General features: G+C 33.6%; 1 protein-coding gene across 1 annotated transcript; it reads left to right on the top strand.

The window, feature by feature from the left end:
* The first annotated feature begins 15,313 nt into the window (after window positions 1-15,313).
* LOC127872629 (uncharacterized) lies at window positions 15,314-20,846 on the top strand. The gene is made up of 2 exons (XM_052415959.1): window positions 15,314-15,649; window positions 20,655-20,846. Exons 1-2 carry the CDS (start codon window positions 15,314-15,316, stop codon window positions 20,844-20,846), a joined length of 528 nt encoding a protein of 175 aa, XP_052271919.1.
* Window positions 20,847-23,329: the final 2,483 nt, after the last annotated feature.

Genomic DNA, 23,329 nt, shown 5'->3' with positions numbered 1-23,329 from the left:
TTTTCTTAAATATTCTTCCAGATGCAACTTTCTGAAACCTGATCAGGCTTTTCCTAATACGTTTCTCACGTGATCCTATGTGGTCTCACGTGGTACGCTGATTCACCTACTTTTTTATATTTGTTCAGGTCAAAGTTGTTAACCCTTGGTCATGGAACTTTCCAGAAGTTTCTATTGCTTACGTTTGCGTTCTTGATTTGGTAAACAATTTAGATTGGAATGTGTTATTCTTTGTTAGCTTAGTAAGCTGTTTTCTTATAGTACATCAATATGATAGAGTTTGTAGCTCACCTGGCACAAAAAGTATTCCGGTGTGGTTTTGTGAAAACTGGGCTTATGAACTGCGCAATTCCTTAAGTATTTCTAACAATGTACAATAGTTATTCTGAACAATATGCAATAGTTATTTTAAACAATATGCATTAGTTATTTTAAACAATATGCAATAATTATTTTAAAATTTTGTTAATTGAAATTAATTAAAACTTTATTAATTATGATTAATTAAAATTGTTAAATAAGTTAAAGTGAAAATTTAAATATTACAAATATTTCATAAGATTGCGATTTTAATTGGATTACATTTCTGTTTTTTGGGGGAAAAGCTTCCATTCTTCCGTGATATTTTTCTTTGCAATAAAAAAGAATACACCATTTTTAAACTCGACCATGCGCCTTGTCTAAATAAAACTAATCTTTATGATATAACTTTTAAAAAACCTGATGAACTTACCTCTCGCGCGTGGCGTTTGTTGTTATCTGGTAACGAAGTGCCATCTGTTATCAAAATATCCGCATACTCAGCGTGCAAATATATAAATTATTATGTGGCTAATAAACATCACTCGAGTTATTTAGGATGTTGTTTTATTTGATTCTCAAAAACGGTCAATGTCATCACGGTGGGTTTCCAAGGACAAATTTATTTTATTAGCCATCAAATATTTGAAGTATGTAAATATGTGTACTCTGACCAATAAATATAGTTTTATAACAAAGTTCATTATAATATAAAATGAATATGTATGATCACGCAAATGATGCCAAATCGTGTAAAAACAGTTTAATCGTGTTGCACACCTTTAATTACAATTATTAATGATTATTTAAATCGATTGCATGTATTGCCGAAATAAAATACCAATACAAAGTATAATCATAGCTTTATTTATGCAGTGCTTAGAAAAAAGAAATAATATGTCTTGGTTGTGTTTATTTTGCTCATTATGTTCAAAAATATATTTATCAAAAATATTAAAACATTTATATTGTACTATTATAACAGCTTTTCTCTTAGCTAATATTAATACAAATGATTGTCAAGTCTTGTTCAAAATAAATACATTCAAACAAGAGGCATAAGTCGAACACAATTTGCAGGAACACGTGAACCATTCGCAAAATCATAAATGCATTTCATTCAGAATTTTCGCTAAATATTACGTTAATAATTTAAGGAGAATATGATCAGCGAAGCGATGCGACATAAACACCTGAATCCTATTTACTCAACGAGTTGTGTGACAGCATCTTAAGCAACAATTTATGCAGCATCCGATTTGATTACCATTGTGACAATTATATGATTATGAAAAATGGTTTAACTCTTTCAGACGATTAACTTACAAGCATAAGTTTATTAATGTGTCACATGTCGCTTGAATTTAAAAAAAACGTAAGATTATGTCACGCCTTCGTCCGTTCGCATCCGCTGTGTTCCATCATTTTTACGTGCAAACAAACCGTATTTAGTTTAAATAGTTAATACAAGGCATACATCATGTACATATGACAACATTATTGCATGCGCAATTAACTTTTATATTTGCCTGAATTTTCCTGCTTCTGTTGCAGGTGTGTTGCAAACGTCTTGTCATATTGCCCATGTTTATGGCGTGGTCTCTAAAGGGTTTGTGTAATATTTTAATTTGGTTTATATGGCACAATGTCATTTAAATGTATTATTTATAAATTACACAGTAATTACCACACCTAAAAAGGAACACATTCTTTCACAGGGGCAAACACGGTGTAATTTATATGCACCGTATGCGTTTGTAGATACGTATATCTCATGTGAAACGATTAAATAACAAAAGTGTTTACACATTTATTGAGTGATAAAATATGGTTAAGTATATCGAATATTCTTATTTTCCTTGTTAAGAAATTGAAAATACAAAGGATGACGCTATATTTGAAATATAATTTCCTAGACAGATACACCATATTTCGTGATTATTTACGGCAACTATGTCGAATACATCGAAATATATTTAAGAATCGACCATGTTTATGCCAAAACATACAACATACTTGTCAAACCAAACGTTTTATCTGTTTAAAGGTTCATTTAACCGCACTCTTACGTTTCATGTCTAACAGTCGCAAACACAAAATACACAACAACCACATTGAAATGTGTCAAATTTCATTGAATCAACTTTAAAAAAAAGAAAATCAGGCGTCAACATTCTTTATGTATAACTTGGTATATTTAAAAGATGTCGCATATGTAAAAAATATATGTCACGTTATATATGACATACTTTTCACTTCACTTTGTGAACATAGTTTTGCAATGTTTAAGAGTACAAGACAAAATATTGTGAAAAAAGCTCATGTGGACATAAGCTCACGTGTTAAATTTGACAAAAGTCGTACAATAATTGTCTGCAAATAGAAATGCCTATCAGTTTTTTTTAATATCCATTTAAAGATAACTCGTGTATTTTTAACATCGAGCAAGCTTTTGTCTGTGTTCCAAAATGAACGGGCGCGCTTTTGTGCAAGGCAGAAAAATTGCGGGGGAGCTTTCGACTGTCGTCCTCAATTTCAACAAGAAAGCTACTTTTCCGGGATTTAAAGTATACGGGCGAGCTGCTGTCCGGTGTTTTCAAATTGCTGACATTTTTTTTTACCAAGCACATGTGTCGGATGATCTGATAGTTGGGCTAGTGTCAACCAGGTGATAAACGGTCTCTAACGTCGCAAGATAAGTTGACTTTCAGAGTAACATAGTATCTTCCAATAAGCGTGATATATAAAAATTGACTCAAACATAGAAGCGAACATAGTGAGCCTTGTTCTGAGAAAACTGGGCTTAATGCATATGCGTAAAGTGTCATCCCAGATTAGCCTGTGAAGTGCGCACAGGCTATTCAGGGTCGACACTTTCCACCTAAACTTAAACTCGGTAAGAAGGGACTTCATTGAAACTAAAAATACCATAAAAGCGTCTGCACAGGCTAAACTGGGACGACACTTAACGCACATGCATCAGGCCCAGTTTTTTCAGAACACGGCCCGTATGTGTGTGACTTTGCAGTTGCAACGAGAGCACTATCGTTTGCTACAGCATAAGAACTTAATGCTTGCAGTAGTGCAGAGCGTGTTATAGAACTGCTGTATAGGCATACCACTTTCTTTAAATAAACAAATCGAGTTTTTACATTTTAAAAGCTCGATAATAAAAACAGCATGCTTTTAACAGGACGTTAACAAAGTTGTGAATAATTGTCACAATATGACACCTTTATAAATAATGTATAAATATTACCAATGTGGTTTCTTAGGTGAAACATTTATCTAAAAAAAAAATCATAATCATATTTCAAAATGTACAAATTGTCGGTATATAATGTTATAACAATTAATTACATGATAATTACCTGTAACTTGAAATTAAAAAGATTTATGTTAAAAAAGTTCTTCATGCGATACTTGTTTGGCAAGTGGAGCCAGATTTGAGGGTTAGCGTTTCAATTTCACTCGGCATAGGTCTATTCCTTTAATTCAGTTTGAGGTATAAACTAGGATTTTTTCAAGCAATACTGTTGAAAATATCTCCAAGCATGGTCTTAATCGGTATTTTGTTTCACATACATTTACAAATATGCAACTTCAAATAATTTAAGCTTTTCATAAATTTCAAATACAAGTACTTAAATCAATACGCATAAAGAGAAAAACAATTTATGAAGACAATTTTACGAAAAAGATTTATAATTCTGTTTAATATAATATTCCTAATCGGTTTATTCGAGTTTGAATATCCAGTACAAAATTCAAACTTATTTTGAAACCATTTTTTTAAAGCACAACATGTTACAGAAACGCCATCGGAATCCAAAACGGTTATTGCGACCTTGGGTGAAGGCGGTTTACTGTCTTTTAAATAAATGTTGCCCTTTTGCTGACAAAAAAAGACCGTATATGATGAAATTTTGTAACTTGTCACGAAAACCTTTATGTTGTATTAGAATGAGGCAAAATGTAATGCAATATAGGGATAATACCCGTTTTCGAGGGCATGATCATCTGCGGGCTCGAAAAATCCGTTCTTGTCCGAGTGCGATGTGTTCAAACAGTGGATTAATGCAAAGTTGAAATGCAGCCGCGCAAAGTAAGAAATGAGGAATTATTTTAATTTACTGGTCGTGACGGATAAATATATCGTCAGAGTAAGTCATTGTTTTCATAGATGTTTTTTTCGTAGGTACAGGTCTATCTCTTTTCGTTCCAACTAAGTTTTCTATAAATTAATACTGCCAACATATTGTCACAAAGTATTTCAAGACTACAGCAGGAACGTTGAAGGTTCATAATACTTACATTTACAGCAATTGTCGGCATTGGTATGCTATTTGTCTCCGGATGGGCGTAAGCTGCTCATTTATAAAGATTTTGCTTTTGTTGAGTCTTAGTTGCTTTCTGGATTTCATGAAATTAGACTTTGCCTTGCAGTTTGTAAACTTGCAAATTATGTCTCTAGGTTTACCGTTAGCACTGTTCTTTGGTCCATTCCTGTGAGACCTATCAATATCATTGATGTTGATGGAGCAACCACTGTCTTTCGCAATGTTTAGAATAATCTCATCAGTTGACTCGTCCTGTTTCTCATCTATGTTGCTGATCAAAACACAATGCCGTCTACTGTATTGATTGTTGTTGTCCACTTCAGTTTCAAGATCAGCCAATTAAGAATTTAGTTTTGCAATGGTGTTTTTCATCTCTACAAGTTCATTCTGCAGTGGAGCTACGTGTTCTGCTATTGTAGCAGAGACCATTGACTGAATCTCATTTCTCAATGACATGCGGAGAGTTTGTACTATTCTTTGTATGTCGAAGTCAGTTATGAATGAGCTTGGTTGGCCGTGTCCTTGGACAGGGGTTGACTGTAGAGGTGGCGGTATGGTGAAACTCAATGAGGTCTGAGGAAATGACCCTAGTGTATAGTTATGGCCTAACTCAGGTGAACTCATGTTGTCTGTAAGGGCTCTGATCACCGTAATGTCTGCGTATGTATTAGATGGATTGGGCATCACTGGCTCGACTAGGGGGGAAAAGTAATTTGACGTGGGTATGTCTATGTCTAAATCAGCCCAACCACAACACGAGCTGTCAGTGTCTGACTCGGAAGTCTGTTTGCTTTTTTTCTCTGCTTTCGCGATTTTTTCCTGCTCAGGGAAGATAACTTTTCTCTTCATTGAATTTGGTCTTTTGTTCCGTGTTTTAGGGCTATTGTTGTTAACAGAAGCGGATTGATTACCTGTGTCAGATACACCTTTACCCATCTGAATAGTCTGCTTTATAAATTCATTGAGGTTTTAAGTTGGTTTAGTGTTAAATTTACATTTTTTTGCGAATTCAAAAGATGCAAGTGTTTACACCGGAAGCGGAAGTTTCAGCACCCCGCCAGTGAGCATTATATATATCATTTATGCAATAATTATAAAAACAATCTACGAATGTGTTTAACGGCCCGCATATACATATAAAGCAACCCATCTTAGAGTGACCGCGTTATCTCGTTGATTAATTCGACTGAGGTTTTAAGACCTAAGGGCCTACCTACTATTCCAGTGTTAAGCTCATTAAAATTAAAAGCTTTGTTCCAATCTTAAATTGAATCAAAATATCTTATTAAATGACATTGACCTACGTACAATGGTATAGATCTACTTACCATTATACAAACAATCAAACATGTAATGCCATATTTTCGGGGTATTTAACCAAAATGCGAATCCTTTTAATGTTTTTGAACATATATACTTTCAATATTTGACCTGTAGCCTTCGAAATTTTTCACACAAAACAAAGCTTATTTTCCAACATATTAAATGAAATTCTCACAAAGATTAATTAATTACTTATTCGTCTATCATTTCTACATTTAAACACTTAACATCTTTGAAGACTTTACCTTTATAAATGAGATTAAATGATGTTGTTAAAATGATCGCAACAAGATGTATGAAACCGTCAGTTACACGGTTAAATTGTACATTTATAGCGTAAGTTTAATGTATGTATTAGATTTTTTTTACACGAATAGTGGAAATTAATACCATGTCTGCCTTTCATGATATGCGCAAACCAAATGATTTCTTACTGAATCCGCATTTTTATTACACATACAGCATATCTGGAAAAACAAAATACAATTTAAAAAATTGAGATTTCAATTATTAAAATAACAATCATTTAACATTAAATATATTAAGCAACTGTAATTCAAACAAAGCCATTTTCAATTTTAAATTGCATTTTATCAGTAAAATGGGTTTTGTAAGTTCGAGGTTCATTTTATTTAACGATATAATTAATTATATATTAATGTTTTCCAATCGCAATACCAGTTTGTAATCTAATTAAAGCAATTAAAAAACGATAATCTTGAGAAAATAAACTTTTTATACCGTGTGATGTATCTATCGTTTTAAGTGCATGATACCTATTTACTTTTGCACGGCGTTATAAAAACACAATATAATTAAAATACATGGAAGTGATTAATACTGGTGTAACCGTCTTAAACGGTCAATGACAAACACTAATGGACTTTAATTGCATAAACGTCGCTTCAAATCCATTTTAGTAAACAACACAAAATCTAACAACTCTAAACATACACTGCAGATTTGATTCGGCTTAGATGTTGCTTATGTTGACTTCGTTGATGTTACCGAGGAGCTGCTTGCCGTTGTTTTCGTGAAAAGGGGCTGCACCTCAGGCAACACATGCTCGATCTTGCTGTCATTATTGTGTATTGTTCTGAATAAACTGGGCATAATGCTAATGTGTAAAGTGTCGTCCCAGATTAGCATATGCGGACGATTCCGCTTAAACTAGATTTTCGGTAAGAAGGGACTAAACGAAAAATACCATAGAAGCGGAAAATGTCGTCCCTGATTTGCATGTGCGGACTGCACAGGCTAATCTGGGACGACACTTTACACACAAGCATTAAGCCCAGTTTTCTCAGAACAAGGCTCATATGCTTGACATTGCTGTCATCATTGTTGTCTTGAAACAAAACGGTTATGCTCTACAGTGAACAGATGTATGTAAGGTGGGAAGAAACCTAAAAGTCAAGACGAAGAAAGGATGAGACGCGTGAACTTTTCGTCGTCATTATTGCATCGAGTTTCAGTGAAAAATAGACTACCGGCGAGACCTGGCTCAATCTTTTATATCCTCAAAGAAAAGAAAATTCAGCCGTTGTAACGCTACTTTAACCTCATCCTTCAAACGGTCCGCATTAAACGAAGTTATGGAACATAATTTGTTATCTTCTTCATAGATTGTCAGATAATGGTTTTCCAGCAACAAGTCAAAGACGGGCGGACGTCAAATGGAAATATTAAACCTAGAGTAAAGATTTCAGACAAAACCATTATTACCAATTGATTGGTATAAATGAGCGCTATGTTTAAGCGCGAATAGTTTTTGCACATGGTCAATAATTTGCAATGATAAATATTGTCATGTTCTCAAACCAGACCTTCTAGCCGTGTTTAACGGCATTATTGGATTACAATTGCTAGACCATCACCTTAAAGCCCTTATATGACCCCGTTGGATTTTAAAACATTATTTGAAATCATGACTCTTATTGCAATGAATATGTCCAATATGTAGACGCTCTTAAATTGACAATCGGACGCACTAGGTACAAAGCGGACACAAACTGTTTGAGATCTTTAACACACTTTATTCACTAACCAGATCTAAATGTTGACTTTGTGGAGAAGGTACGTCGATCGTCAGACCGTATCAAGATCAACGCAACATCGTATTGATGAAGCTACAAGCCTAGTGGAACAAAGTCAAATATTTTGAAATAATGTTATTTTCAACAAACAAAGTTAAACATAAGATATTTTTTTACTCAGTTAATTAACTACAATTTAAATTACAAGACAAGACACATATTACATACATTCTTAGATAAATTCGCGTGTACTGACAATTCATGTTCGTTTATAATAAATAATATTTTCAAATTTATAAAATTATACGGCGTAACAAAAATGTACGATTGGCAAGTTAGGAGTGATTTTGTTGTTTCAGTTCAAATGTGTTTCAATACGCGGATGACTCACATAAGCTGAGATCTGCGTTATGCAATATTATGCCCGAGGTAATGGGATATAGTCGTTTAATACCCCGATGTCGCAAATATAAATGATAATTAAGTATTTGTGTTTCTCTTGTGTTGTTGATATTTTTACACATGGTCAAAATACAATTCTCAACAAATAGTTGAGTATGTTTTTAAAACAAAATATGTGCTTATAGGAAACATTACTCTTTTGTCAAACTATGAAATTGATTAAAACACCTTAGCATGAATTTTATTGTGTTTACATTCAATTAAAACGTTTTGCTTTTTCTTTGTAAGACTTATTATAGCGACCACCGAAGCCTTTGTTCTGACACTTTTTGCCGACGTTGTAATCAAATTACGTAGCATGTATATACGAACTAAAAGAAGAGCAGTTAAACTAAAGAAACATTGTCTTAGTCTGATAATGTAAAGCATCCTTTCTCAATCATAAAACGAAAGCATAAATATGCGAATATTTAGGATTGAACACTTTTTCGAATACGATTAACCAAGCGCTGACAAGAGTTGCTCAATGAATTGTAATTACAATGCCGCATGTTTCAGCACCCTAAATATTGGTATTAATATAGCGAGAAACTCATACCAAACATTTGCACATTAATGCAGCATACTGAATGATTTAAAAGTTTCATTCAAACATGTTTATTCAGAAAAATTATACTTGCCTTTTAAAGTATTCAGAAACATTGTTTTTTAAATTAAGAAGACACTTGAATATATCTGCAACATAAAAAACAATCAAATTGTTCACTAAAAGGTAAATATAGGATAAGCCATGTTTTAAACAAACTGGCAAATATACTTCAATTTCAACATGTTAATTCTAACTTTAACAGTAGATTAACGCTTTCGTATTGACAGCACTTTTTGCAAAACGTTTCTTATAATTAAACCGACATACACCCATATTGTACAGCTTACATACTGTGAATGTTTAACTATTAATATAATATTGTTTAAATACTATACAGATACAAACCTGTATAAGACATGTGTATATGAAGTATTAAGTATTACATTGTAGCTATGACAGTATACTACATGTAAACTATTTTTGCGGATTAATAATTGTAACGCATACATGCATACACCGTTGTGTTTTGTGTTTCGTTGCAATTGCTTAAAATACGAGGATCGCTTCCTTAAAGATACAATAACGTATAAACAGTTTAAGGGTTCGAAAGATATGTATAAGCTTTCTTATCCAGGGGCCCGGGTATAATGTGGAAGGTTTCATTTCACAATTGTTTAAAACCAATTATAATATTCAGCAAGCTCTGACAGTGATTAGCATACTCATTATTGTAAAATATCAAAACTGCATCTAATACCATTGCACAGTAAAAGAGTAAGAAAGACAAATTAAAATACCGAACTTATGCAATTTTTAATATTATGTACACGTGTTATAAATCTACAAGTATTTAGAACATCGCAAAGTTTATTATAAAAGATCTATGAGTTCTATTTGCAAATTGAATGAAAATAGCATATCATAAATTCTTGTTAATTTACGTTGTGTCATTTTGTCTTGTTTAAAAAAAAATTATTAATAATTTGCACATTAATCATTTTTAGCATAAATTACACGTTATCTATTTGTGTGGAATGTAGATGGCAAGATATCGTTCTTACCATTTTAAAATGAACATGTCAAAAACCGTTAGTGATACCGCACGTTTTTTACGTCATGTTATGATTTTATTTTTTTTTGTAAAATCAATAAAATTATACGTTTTATCTTAGGCTGTATTTGTTAAAATTGATTCGCGCATAAAACCCTACTTTGTATAAAGCCATGCAAGATTCGTAGTTTAATTTGTGTCTTGTTCAGTGAAAATTGGGCAAAATACATGTGCGTAAAGTGTCGTCCCATATTAGCCTGTGCAGTTCGCTCAGGCTAATCAAGGACGACACTTTCCGCTGTAATGGAATTTTTCGTTTAAAGGATGTCCCTTTTTACGAAAAACCAAGTTTAAGCGTAAAGTGTCGTCCCTGATTAGCATGTGCGGACTGCACAGGCTAACAGGCTATTCTGAGACGACACTTTACACACATGCATTATGCCCAATTTTCTCAGAACGCAACTCATTTAATGAGATTAAAGACGATAACCCCTTTTTTATCATAGCTATATTTAGCGTCGTTCCGTGTTATTCATCATTTTGTGTAAGAGAAATAAGTCGCTTGCTTAAAATGAACTAGCGGGTGTATACAAATATTTAATTTTAATTCATTTTAACCATATTCATATGTCCATGATATTTGCGTGATTCGTCGACCAGATTCAGTAATTCAAAGCGTGCACATGTCTGCTTGACACAGTGAGGCTTCTTGATATATTATTATTAGTGTCAATGATGTATGCATCTTGTTTGTTTTTATAATGCATGTACTGCAGATGCACACTACATATCAAACGTTTAAGGATAATCATATCGTTATATACATTCAGCTAAAAATAACAGCACCTGTCATGTTTTGCTATGGCAAAAGCAGATTTAGTAACGTTATGGAAATATATTTAGCTTACTTCATTAGATAAGCATACTAATAATGGCTGTCTTACGCATAGTTATTTCAAAACAATGTTATTTATATGTTTAAGTGCGAATTAGAAAATAATGATTAAATATGAAGGTTTAATTACCGAAAACCATAAACAACTATGCATGTATCAATGATGTAGAATTATTTGGAATATCAAATAGGGAATAAATGGAACTAAAAATAATTTCTACAAGTTTTATTGCTATCTGTTAGTGCCTTTTCGGGCAACTAACCAAGTGTCTGGACAAACTATAGGCTAAGAATGTAAATCTAGCTTGACCACCGTGAAAGGTCGACGCTAAGCTGTAGGGGCGTACACCGGTTAAAAGGTCATCAAACTGAACACTTAAAAGAGCCATTATAGCTAAAAATTAAAGGTCAACATATAATAAATAAACAAGTCATAAATACGCCAATTAATTATGAAGTCACCGAATTAAAACGATTTATATAAATAAAGACACAATAAGGGCATTGGCCAGTTTAAAGATGTTCCGAACTTGACTCTCAGCCAAAAGTCTATAACATTGGTGTCCATACCTATTGCCCATACAGAATTGTTATTCGTATAACACGGCAATTAAAGAACACATCAATTAAATAACATTACAAATTCATTTCAATACAGAATACATGTGCAATATGAACACAAATGCAGTTCCATTTGGCATAATTAAATCAAGACAATACATGTATATCCAAGTCCGTTTTGGTTTACTCCACTTAACCAGTGAACGTAGTGTATTCCAGGTTATATATCTCATGAAAAAGCGGTATTTTTGTAAGAGACAAGTGTACATAGCTTGGTATTTATGCTATATATTTACACTGTTAACACATAAAACAAATGATTACATTACTTTAATATCTATAAATATCCAAATTGATCATGACTTTAGACTGCATCAAAATAATTATACAGAACATGAAATCATATGTCGCGTTATATGAAGAAACAATACAAGGTTAAGTATGTTTCTCTTCTACAATACTTCATTTCAACGAAAACAATAATAAAAGCGGTAAGTGTAGTCCCTGATAGGCATGTGCGGACATGCAATTAACAGACAGACAGACATAGTTTATTCAGACTTATACAATAGTACATCGTCTTAATACTAAAAATACACATCATATTCTGTCACGTGAACGCGAATAATAACATAACATTATATAACATAAAATCAATACAAATAAACATAATATATGGTAAGAACACATAAGTTCTAACGAGGGGTGGTAAAATCTATTCAACAGTATTATTTAGGATTGTATTTCTTACAACTAGAGCTTCTTTTCTATATTTGCATACATTGGAAATTACTAATCTATCACAAGAAACTAATAATTAACCCCATTGTAAAGAGCGAGGTGCATTTGCATATAGCCGAACTATTTTTAATTGATTATTTGTCTGCCAAGAATGGATACTTTGTTCACCATTGTCCCTTAACCATTGTTTCTTTTTACTAACTGAAATGTTGCAAACAGGGTCAATGCAAATGTCAAGCTATAAATGTCCATCTCACGAGAATGTTTGTTGTGCTTATATATGCTAATTAATTGACACACGAATATCAATTAGAGGTCAAACAAAGTATAGGATAGGCAGCCGTCCGTTCGAAGTTTGAACTTGACATTCATTCGTCCTTCAGAAGTGAAGGCTGATGCAATTAAATACAGCGACACATGCTCGATATATTTCAAGTGTTTTGTTTCTATTTGCGGTGTATTTATTTCATAATTAAATTTTATTCTTATCATAACTTATTTCATTGTCACATGATGCGATTACTTATATAACATCTAGATAAAATATGGAAAAGAAAAGACAGATCTAATACACTTTATGATGACATTCATTTGATTGTTTATGGAGCGAAAATAATTTCGCATATACTAGTAATGCGGATAAATGCGTGATGCATTTAATATTGTGTAGATATGCCAATGTAGAAAACGTCCAACTTATGTCAGGTAATCCGTTTGAAAAAAAAAACATTTTGATTTACAATTATTAATGACTTATTCCGAAACCTTATGGCGCAGCTCAAACATTTTAATGAAAACGCAAAACACATGAATATTTAACTATGGTCACCACCTGAGCAATAGAATGCTTTTGCGATTTAAAAGAACGGCTATCCATGGTAGTAGTGGACAGGAGAAAATTAGGTATCGTGATTTTAAATTCATTTTTTGTCATCTGTTTAACGGGTTAACCGGTAATTATCGGATTCGATTGTCAATTTAATTGTGAGAAGGATAACTGAACGCAGTGGTATAACTACTATATTGATAAACACGACGCACATGCCCTAAGCACGAATCAAATAACAACAAAACAAATACACTCAAACATTTAGAAGTTCATTCTCGGTACTCGTTGACGTCAATTCCTGCGCTGATGCTAATGTTGATACTACTGTTAATGGCTTTGCCCGAAAATGTTTAGTATTTAAGAAATCTACATAAACAAAAGTAACATGTTTGTACTGTGTTTTTTATTCAAGTATGCCACATAGAAACTTGTTTCATAGAAAATGTATTAAGCAGGATTACGTATTTAATTGCAACGGTTTATTCATTACATTTGTGTTTTTTTGTGTGTTCATGAATGAAAGCTGAATATAAGTGGAAACGAAATCAAAATACCCTACTTAATCGAATTGTTGTGTTAGCATGCAAAACTAAATGCATTTATATTATACAGCACAGAATGTTGCTTGTAAGACCAATTAATACATGTTATAACAGTGAAGTGAAATTTCAAACATGGGAATAACCACGAAACGTTCTCAAAATGGGTAAACACATGTTTCCTATAATTGTGACTATTAAAATTAGCTGAACGAAATTAAAGTATGAAATTTACATAAGTGTGGAGGGCGAGCACTTCTATTTTCATAATGTTTGCGTAAATATAAACTGTAAGTACTGCTATAAATTTCCCTTCGAAACCTATGATATTATGCTATGGTAATTGCCGAAGTATATTTTCACGCACACTGTACTATTTATTATCTTGGTCGCTGTGATAGTCGATGACCGATTATTTGTAAACTAAATCATATGCTAACTCGATTTTTGATAATAGTATGACATGTTCAAATTGTACTTAAAATGGAAATTTAAATAAGTCGCCTTTAATAGTAGTGCAAAAGTATTCCCCTGAGATATCTTGTATTAAACGATACAAATGAAAATTAATTGGACGCCCATTTACTGAAAATTGTACTGGTGATAAGTGAATAAACATCTCACTTTAATGCACTCACTCGTACGATTTAACGCTTCGCCGGTTTCGATATAAACCGACGTGCGCCGTAAACGCCTGGCATTACCGGGCGCGCTTTTACAATTGTCACGTTACCGTTGAGCCTTATTTTTGCGACATGAGGGCGGCGTTGGTTGTTGCAGCTCTTGTCGCATTTTCGGCTGGAAACGCTAATGGATACTTCGGATACTTCGGATATGGACGGGAAGCGAGCCAGAATTACCATGGTGGGTACCCCGAGCCTTTTGCCGCCTTACATTAATGGCATTTATACTTATTAACCAAAAATCTGATTTACATCATTGAGTATCATTATAAATTGTAGCATAACTATACTTTCCTTACAAAGTGATCTTCTCAAAGACATGAATATAGATTATTCAGAAGATATTCTTTTTTGCGTGTTGGTACAATATAAACAATTAAAACAATAGTTATTCTGCGATTGCATTAGCATATAACGTTTCATTTAAAAAAGATTCTATCCCACCGAAACGCATATGTTTGCGTCCAAGCAAAAAACATGACTTAAACATTTTTATTTAAAACGAAGAATTTGAATGAAGATGTAGTTAAAAAATGAAACATGTCTTAGGTGAAAATAATATGTTAAAAAATTAAAGTTTAAGTATATTATAAAAACAAAATACGCGCGTACCCAACACGCAGTATGTTACTGAATTATTATTATAGTAATTTAGTATATTTGTTTTACATTTATGCGAACCTGTGTGGGAACTGCCGTTACTGGCATAGGAATCATTTAAAAACATTTCCATACAGTCTTCTGCTTTTGTGAGTCGTCTGATCACCATTTACGGCAATGTCCACATCTATAAAGGATCGCGCATGCACTTCACATGGCTTTGATGTTATTGTTTTTTTGGACAGAGATGCTGACCAACTGCGAACGGGAGGGCGGTGAATGCGTCGACGTAGATTTCTCGACACCGGATACCCCTGCTCCTCCTCCTCCTCCTCCGATTCCAACTACCCAAGCGCCGACGGCAGCCCCATTCAGGCCGACGCTGCCGCCGACGTTGCCGCCGTCTCTGTTACAGGGACTTTTAATGCTTACGTTACCGCCGTACATTCCCCCACCACAGGTTCCGGTGACATCAGCCCCCCTTCCGACGACACGCGCTCCACCGGCAACTACGCTTGCTCCGTTTGTATACCCGATAGCAGCACGGACGACCGCGCCACCTGTCGCACCACCGGCCGCGCCACCTGCCGCACCACCGGCCGCACTTGCTCCGTTTGTATACCCGATAGCAGCACTGACGGCCGCGCCACCTGCCGCACCACCGGCCGCGCCACCTGCAGCACCACCGGCCGCACCACCGGCCGCACAACCGGCCGAACCGACAGCTGCTCCTCTCGCGCCGAGCCCCAGGCCAAACGCTGTGAGTACCGAATTGATGTTCTTAAAGATCGTAAATACATTTTTGTATTATAATTCAGTTGATAACATCTATTTTATTTTTAACTTAACGTACGTTTTAGAAAGGGAAAGACAGGATTTTTGTTTATATGAAAACTGTTTCAAATTTACAAAACGTGCTGTGCAATATTAATGTTTGAAAACGGTTCGACTCACAGAATACACACTGCAGTAAGTGCAGATAAGTATAAGTGCACGCGGCTGAATACACAATGCATACGATGCTAATGTTCAGAAACATTTTGTCACCGAGTTTTATGTCGCCGGTTATTTGGTTTCGGTCAGTAAAATGGTCATTATAGACTTTTCTAAAAAAATATATATTAACGTTAAATTATATGTATTTAAACTGCCTTGGGCCCTAAACAAATGACCAATTTGATGCTGATTTGTTTTCTCGAAATTTTGTTACACATGATTTTGTGACATGACTTCAGTAGAATATTCGTATATCGATTCAATCTATTTGCAGTTCTGAAATTAATATGGCTTAGTACTAATGTGTTATCCATTTTTGCTTACATAAGTTGAAATGGTAAAGCATGACCTAAAATAACATTTGTTAGCAAAAACTAATAAAAAATATGAAGTATTTTATGTTTTTTACGTAATTAGAAACAAGCACGACACTTAAATATTTTCAATTACGTGTTTTTTCCAGTTTATTTGTATGAATTCTTTTGCAGTATAGTTTGTATTTGATAAAACACTTGTATTTGAAATATTCTTATAAAGTTAAGAAACATATACATTCTAAGCATTTATTCCCCCTTGACAGTAACTGAATTGAAATCAACGCTATCATGGCTTTTGAAGGTTGTGTTTGAATACGTGATTTAATATGTTTAATATGAAATCCGCCCATTTGTATTTCGCCATAGATTTGTTGATGTGAGGATCTTATGTGACTGACAAACTGTAAAATAGGGCGAAGCAACCAAAAACAAAGCAGTCATGTTAACCCTGTCTAAGCTTGCACCTCAATCAGTGTTTTTGAGACTTGAATTTGATAACTATGGCCTAAATCCATGATGGTGCTAGTTTCCATGCAGTAGGCCCAATAGCTTACTCCAGCAACCTAGCGGCTTAAATTCATGGCATTTTTTTCTTGAATACCAACCTAGCGTTGATATGTTTATTTGCGTGACCCAAGAACTAATACCTAGAGACGAAAAATGACGGATATGACAAACTTTCACGCTTCTCTAAAACGTAACGCATGCACACACGTATTCAAATAATAAAATAAACATTTTGTTTCTTCTATACCTTATGATAAAATATGACGTTCTCCAGTAAAATAACAGCAGTGAAAATAAACAAATTGTTATTTTCACCGGTGAAAATAACAACTTTCGGAACTACTTTTTCTTTTTTTAGATTATCATATCAAGATTTTCTATGATCACGAATGAATTAAAATCGATAATCCACCAAATCCAACAAATTTTCTCGTTATTTTATGCTTTTTGTCACCGTTGATTTACATTGTAAAAGAGTTTAACTAAAGAATTTCGCTGGGATAATGGCGTCATTTTGTGTAATGAAATGTATTGAGGCACGCCACGGGAGAAAGGGTAACTTTTCAGCGAGATGTAAACAGCTCTTAATTATTGTCTTGAAAAAGGGGCATAAAAGAAACATAAAATGTGTTCATGTCAGTGTAAGATCCTTTGTTATTTCAATCGTGATCATAGAAAAATCATATTTTCTATGATCACTCGTGAAATAACAAACGATATTAAACTCACATGAACAAATATCCTCTATCGCTTAAACTGTATTGAAATAAGGTGTAATTTCCCCTTAAGACAAACAAAATGAGCAGCGCTCTTGGATTTCTGGGCTTAATGCAGGTATGTAAAGTGCCGTCCCACATTAGTCTGTTCCACGAATGCAGATCTAAGCATGATGTGTAATTAAATATGACTACAAGTGTAATCCATGTTATACGATAGGCCAAGAAGTAACACGCGCAATAAAAATGAATAAAAATCGTTCTACTGCTATGGATTTGACAATATGAAGCATTTGTGCTTTAACCTTCTTTAAGGAACCCACCCCATCCATTCGGCCAATGAAACCGCACTCTCTGCGCGAAATTATTCATATTATAAATATTGAAGAATATTTAATATAAACATAAATAACCCCTCTACATCAAACTTTAAATTAAATACCAATGCAATTTCATTCCATTACTAGTTAACGTGTGCATGGTTGGAGTAGAGCAACCTTACTTATACGCTTATTGATTGCATCTCAAAAAGTTCAATGACGACATCGGTAGCATACCGGGGCAGTCGAATGGTTTATGCACTAATGTCAAGGTCTATGTTTTAAATACAGATGTGCATTAACATAATTTCAATGTCGACAGTTCGACAATAAATTAGTAATCGTTATTTTGTCACATTGAGTCACATTTATGACAGAATGAATATTTTACTGCCATCATTTTCCGGAATAAATCATTTATGAAGGCATCTCATAAACTTAAACAGGTTTGTCCCCCCTCTCCTGTTGTCATCATGCAAACAATCCCATTGACGCTGTTGTTGTAAACAAAAGTGTTTCAAATATTTATCATTCTAGAGCTATTAATTAAAATGCCATTCTTTTAATCGTCAATAAAATTTTCTTTTTACGACTTATATAGGCGACAGTAATGTGTTTGAACGCAAAACCTTCATCTTAATAAAGATAATGTATACAAACTATGTTAAGAAAATTTCCATTTGGGAAAACGTTTGAATGACGTTTATTTCCAATGTTATGAGGCCTTTCACATTTATCATCACATACTGATTAACGAAAATGTACTTCCTATTTTATATACAATAGATTCTGATTTCAAATACTTATCTTCTAAATTGTGTACAAAGTATAAACACCATTTCTCCAAATTTTTATGCACGTGAGAGATTTATTCTTGAATAGGTCTGACCGTTTTAATGTCATGTATAAATAACAAATATTAATTATAATATGCACCATGCAAGCTGAAAATGCGTAACACCATAACAATGGGAAATATGACAAGACGTTAACAACACCTTCAACAACTGCGGGCGCGAGAAAAATACAAATGTCATACGCGTCGCGTTAATAAGTGTTGACACCTTCTTTAACAGATTGTGCTTAATAATGCACATTATGATATTTGTTGGTGCGTACATAATTCTAAAACAAAAGCGAGTACATAATTCTTAAACAAAAGCGGAAAGCGAACGCGAACGAAAGAAGGCTCGACACTTATTATTATTTCACTATTATTTTCACGCAAAGTGTAACAAATAGATGCATGTAATCATCTACAGGAGTTAATTGCATTTTACAAAAATCACATGAATTATAACAACGGTTATCAATACAGATGCGACATAAATTATTACCCAAGCGGCTGTCCAACGACTCGTTTAGAAAATTCGCTAAACAACAACAACAACAACCTTTATTATCATATAACCATGTTTAAAGTCGCATTGAATCGCCTTTTACTTCTTGCAAGTAATAAGTTAATGCACGCATATTCGTGATATTTATCGACAACTCTGAATAAACTACATTCTGAAAGTACCGAGTTTATTGAGAGCGCTTGGTTGGCGATGGGCGAATATGATTTTCATAAGCGTTACTTTAGAAACGAGAACCAAAAGATTTGGCGATTTGATCATGTGTTCATGCAAAGAGAATGATTATATCAGATCTTTTTTGGAATTAACAAGGTTGTCTATTTATTCGAATATTTGAATATTTCCTCGTTTAAATGCCTTATCTTTAAACAAGACAATCCTTTTTAATTTCGATATAAAAAGGGGAACTTATGTCTAACATAAAACACACATTAAAAAATATTAAGACACGTTCGGACGAAGGGCTTTTCTTAGCAGCGCATAACTAAAGTTACGTGTATAAAGTTTTTATTAGTATATTTTGGAGCATGCAACGGATAAAACTTATCTTTGACCACTTAAAGCATTACGTGGTTCAAAATAATAAAATTTACTTGAGCTGCGAAATAATGTTTGCAACATGATGAGATCGTTTGTAAACGATTTCGTATCATATGCATGTGCATATATATTATTATATCACAATACAATGTATTTAAAAACTACATGTATAAATATGGCCCAAGTACACAAACATTATCATCAACATTGATTTTATCGCATAAAACAATAAACCTGCCATTCGCAACCAACCGTAAAAAGACACTGACCATTAAAGAGAATGATCAATTGAAAAAAAAAACATCCTTACTAACTTTAGAGATGTCTATTTACAACACAGTAATAAATGTTATTTGACCTGGTCAGAACCGAATGAATTATTCACACATAGTAAGATGAACATATTCAGACGAAACTACTATGTATCATGTCCGAAGTAGTCCATTATTAAAACGACTGTCAGTGTTGACATGTGTAATGATGGGACATTATAATTTTTCTTAGCGCGGCGTTATCGTTTTACAAAAATTAATGACAATAGAAGGCTAAACTGACAGCGAGTGGTAAGAAGGATGTCGGTTTGTTTTGATATTGAATTAACTCATACATTACATCTCATTATAAAACTAAATGGTACGCACATAAAAATTCTTTGAAACTCATTGCCAACGTCGAACTTGAGATGATTCTTTAGACATGGTATATGTCAAATCTTTTAGCATTTTATATCGATTATCAAATTGCAGCATGCATAGATTCATTAAGCATTCCAAAGATCGATTCTAAGGTATTGAATAAAAGTTTTCAATATCTTGTACATATACAGATTTCTTAAGTATTGTGTGGTATAGTGTTTTTTTTCAGTCTGTCGATGTTCGTATGTCACTATGTTCATTTAGGTAACGTATTTTTTTCTTTCACATACCTTTGTGAGTTTTTTTCATGTGCGTATATTAATTCTTCAAATACTGGATAGTCATCGAATCTCGCATGTCTCATTTTATTTTTAAGGGTCGAAGGGGCCGTCCCCAGTATCGCAACCAAGAGGTTGAAGTTGAGGTCCGCCGCAAGCGACAGGTTTATTTTGACCCCTACACCTACCTTCACGGTGAGTGCAAGGGTGGCTGGGAGTTCGATATGGGCTGCAGTGTGAAAGGCGCAAACGTCTGCTGCTATTCCTCCAGCAATAGTTATCGGAAATAACAGGTATGCACCAATCGTCTTTACGAGCATCGTTAATTTAAGACATTACTTACAAGTTTATCGTCAATAAATGGACAATTAACAACGATTTGTAATCGAGTTACAATGGCGTTAGCACAAGTGGTGTTATTTTCTTTCATCAGAATAACTCAGATTATAGTGTTGATTGTCAAATAAGCAAGGCTAATTGGAGATCTTCCTTTGACAAAGCCATTGTCATAAAATGTATCGTGATGTGTTATATATAAGACCAGTATATGTATTATCTTACTAAACGTTAAAGTAATATTTATCATAAATATATATAGCATACGATTTAACGAACCGAGCTCGACTAACAAAACCATCCTTTGTGATTGTTGATCCCTCCGTTTAGCATGTATTTACATTTCTTAAATAAAATACCTCCATGTAAATTATGAATTTTATTTGAAGCTACGAACATTGTATTTTAAATTGATATTCTGAATAAATATTTCCGAAGGCATGTTTCAGAAAAAAAAATTAGTTTGATAGTACCATAACTGGGCTATTCTATACCTCAAATCTTTAAAAGACCGGACTTCATTTGGTATTCGCTGTCCCTTAATGTTCACCGTAAAAAAAATATACACACAAAATGAAGTTTTAACAATTCCGCATGCAAGTTATTTCAGATTGTGGTATTTATTTCAGATTCCGGTCTCAATACAAAACAGTATTCTTCTAGCCAGAAGCAGAATAGAAGCGCGTCACAAACTAAACCAAAAATTACGTCAACAATTCCGTCATGATTGCGTCACTGTCAGGGTCACCCGTGTTGTCCAACTTTGTAAATAAAATATCACCTGTAACCAAGACATAATATAAGTTTGTTTTCAATTTGAATTCTTGTTTTAAATACCTTCTTGCCGACGTTCGCAGTTGAAATCAACCCAAGTGAGTTATTAATAATATCAAGACATGTTTTTAAAAAGACAATCGGCATTTGAATAAATATTGGTGTAATTTTCGTCCAAAATAATGAAATGCAGGGCAAAACTGATTGATTAATCTTCTCGGATCTCCGATTTTTGCTCCCTATCTATTAAGTTGACTTCTCGAACACACGATAGATTGAACACGAAGGAATACTAACTAATTTAAGATAACTATTATCAGAATTAAAGGGGCCTTTTCTCGTTTTGGTAAATAGACACAATTAAAAAAGTTGTTTAAGATTCACAAATTTCGTTTTAGTTAAGATATTTGTGAGGAAACAGTAATACTGAACATTTACCATGCTCTAAAATAGCCATTATATGCATCTTTTGACGATTTAAAAACCTGAAAATTATAAAGCGTTGCAACGCAAAACGATTGAATAGTTTGGAGAGTTCTGTTGTTGTCGTTATATTTTGTGAAACTACGATGATTGCTTATATAAAGTATAAAATTCACCCATCATTGCATGAGTAAGGATGGCCGAGTGGTCTTAATGTTAAGCCTTTACTCCGGGACTTCAGGTGTCAGTGGTTCGAGCCATGTTGTGGATAACGTTTTTTCTTCTGTGTTTAATTTAATTCTTGAATATTTACTAAAAGTTTTAGATCCAATGTTAACATCTATCAATATTAAGCATTTAACGACAAACTTCAATACATGCCAACATCTGTAAACAGGCCTCTTTAATATGTGTTCCGTGAATAATGCGATTATATAACTTCAAATATTTAAGCTAGTAAACAACACCATAGTGCTGCAGTACGCTTCGTTGTATGGCACATACATTCCAGAATAATTGTCAGAACAAGCAAAACAATTTTTTAATAAACATTGATATTAAAGGGACTGTCCAACATATTAAAGCGTCGTTCGACGCGAATCGATATTTTGGGAAACTACGAGGATTGATCATATAGCTTAAAAATACCTCCGCATTTGACGTGAGCGTGGATGGTCGAGTGGTAAAGTCGGGAGACATTTTACTCCAAGCTTCCATGACTCTAGGGGTCAGTGGTTCGAGCCCTGTTAACGTTTTTTCTTCTTTTTTTAAATTGTATTCTTATTTTTTACTGGAGATTTTTAGTTCAAATGTTTAAATGTATCAATATAAATCATTTAAAGCAGTTAATGACAAGCTTTAATACATGCCAAAATATGTTGGACATCCCCCTTAAGTCAATGAAAAATAGTTTTTTAGATCGTATTATCAAATGTTTTTACTGGTAGATCAAGTTATGTTAAACAATATATAATTCCTATCTAAACTTGTCAATTCGTGATCGATGCATAAGATCATCAGATTTAATTTTGATAAAATATAAATATAAAATAGGTAGAAATTCGGCTTCATGAAGAATAGATAAACCGCACGTATTCTTTTATTTGTGGCACAGATAGTGCGACACAGCACCATAAGAACGAGACCCAACAGCCATAATATACACAACAATCTCCTTAACACGAATCATAATTCGTTGAGAGCACCTCTGTGTTCACGTTTCACTAAAGTCTTTAATTGG

The sequence above is a fragment of the Dreissena polymorpha genome, chromosome 3 (genome assembly GCF_020536995.1).
Source record: "Dreissena polymorpha isolate Duluth1 chromosome 3, UMN_Dpol_1.0, whole genome shotgun sequence".
Classification (NCBI taxonomy): domain Eukaryota; kingdom Metazoa; phylum Mollusca; class Bivalvia; order Myida; family Dreissenidae; genus Dreissena; species Dreissena polymorpha.
The sequence above is the reverse complement of the archived record's forward strand: the minus strand, read 5'-3'. Positions and strand labels throughout refer to the sequence as shown.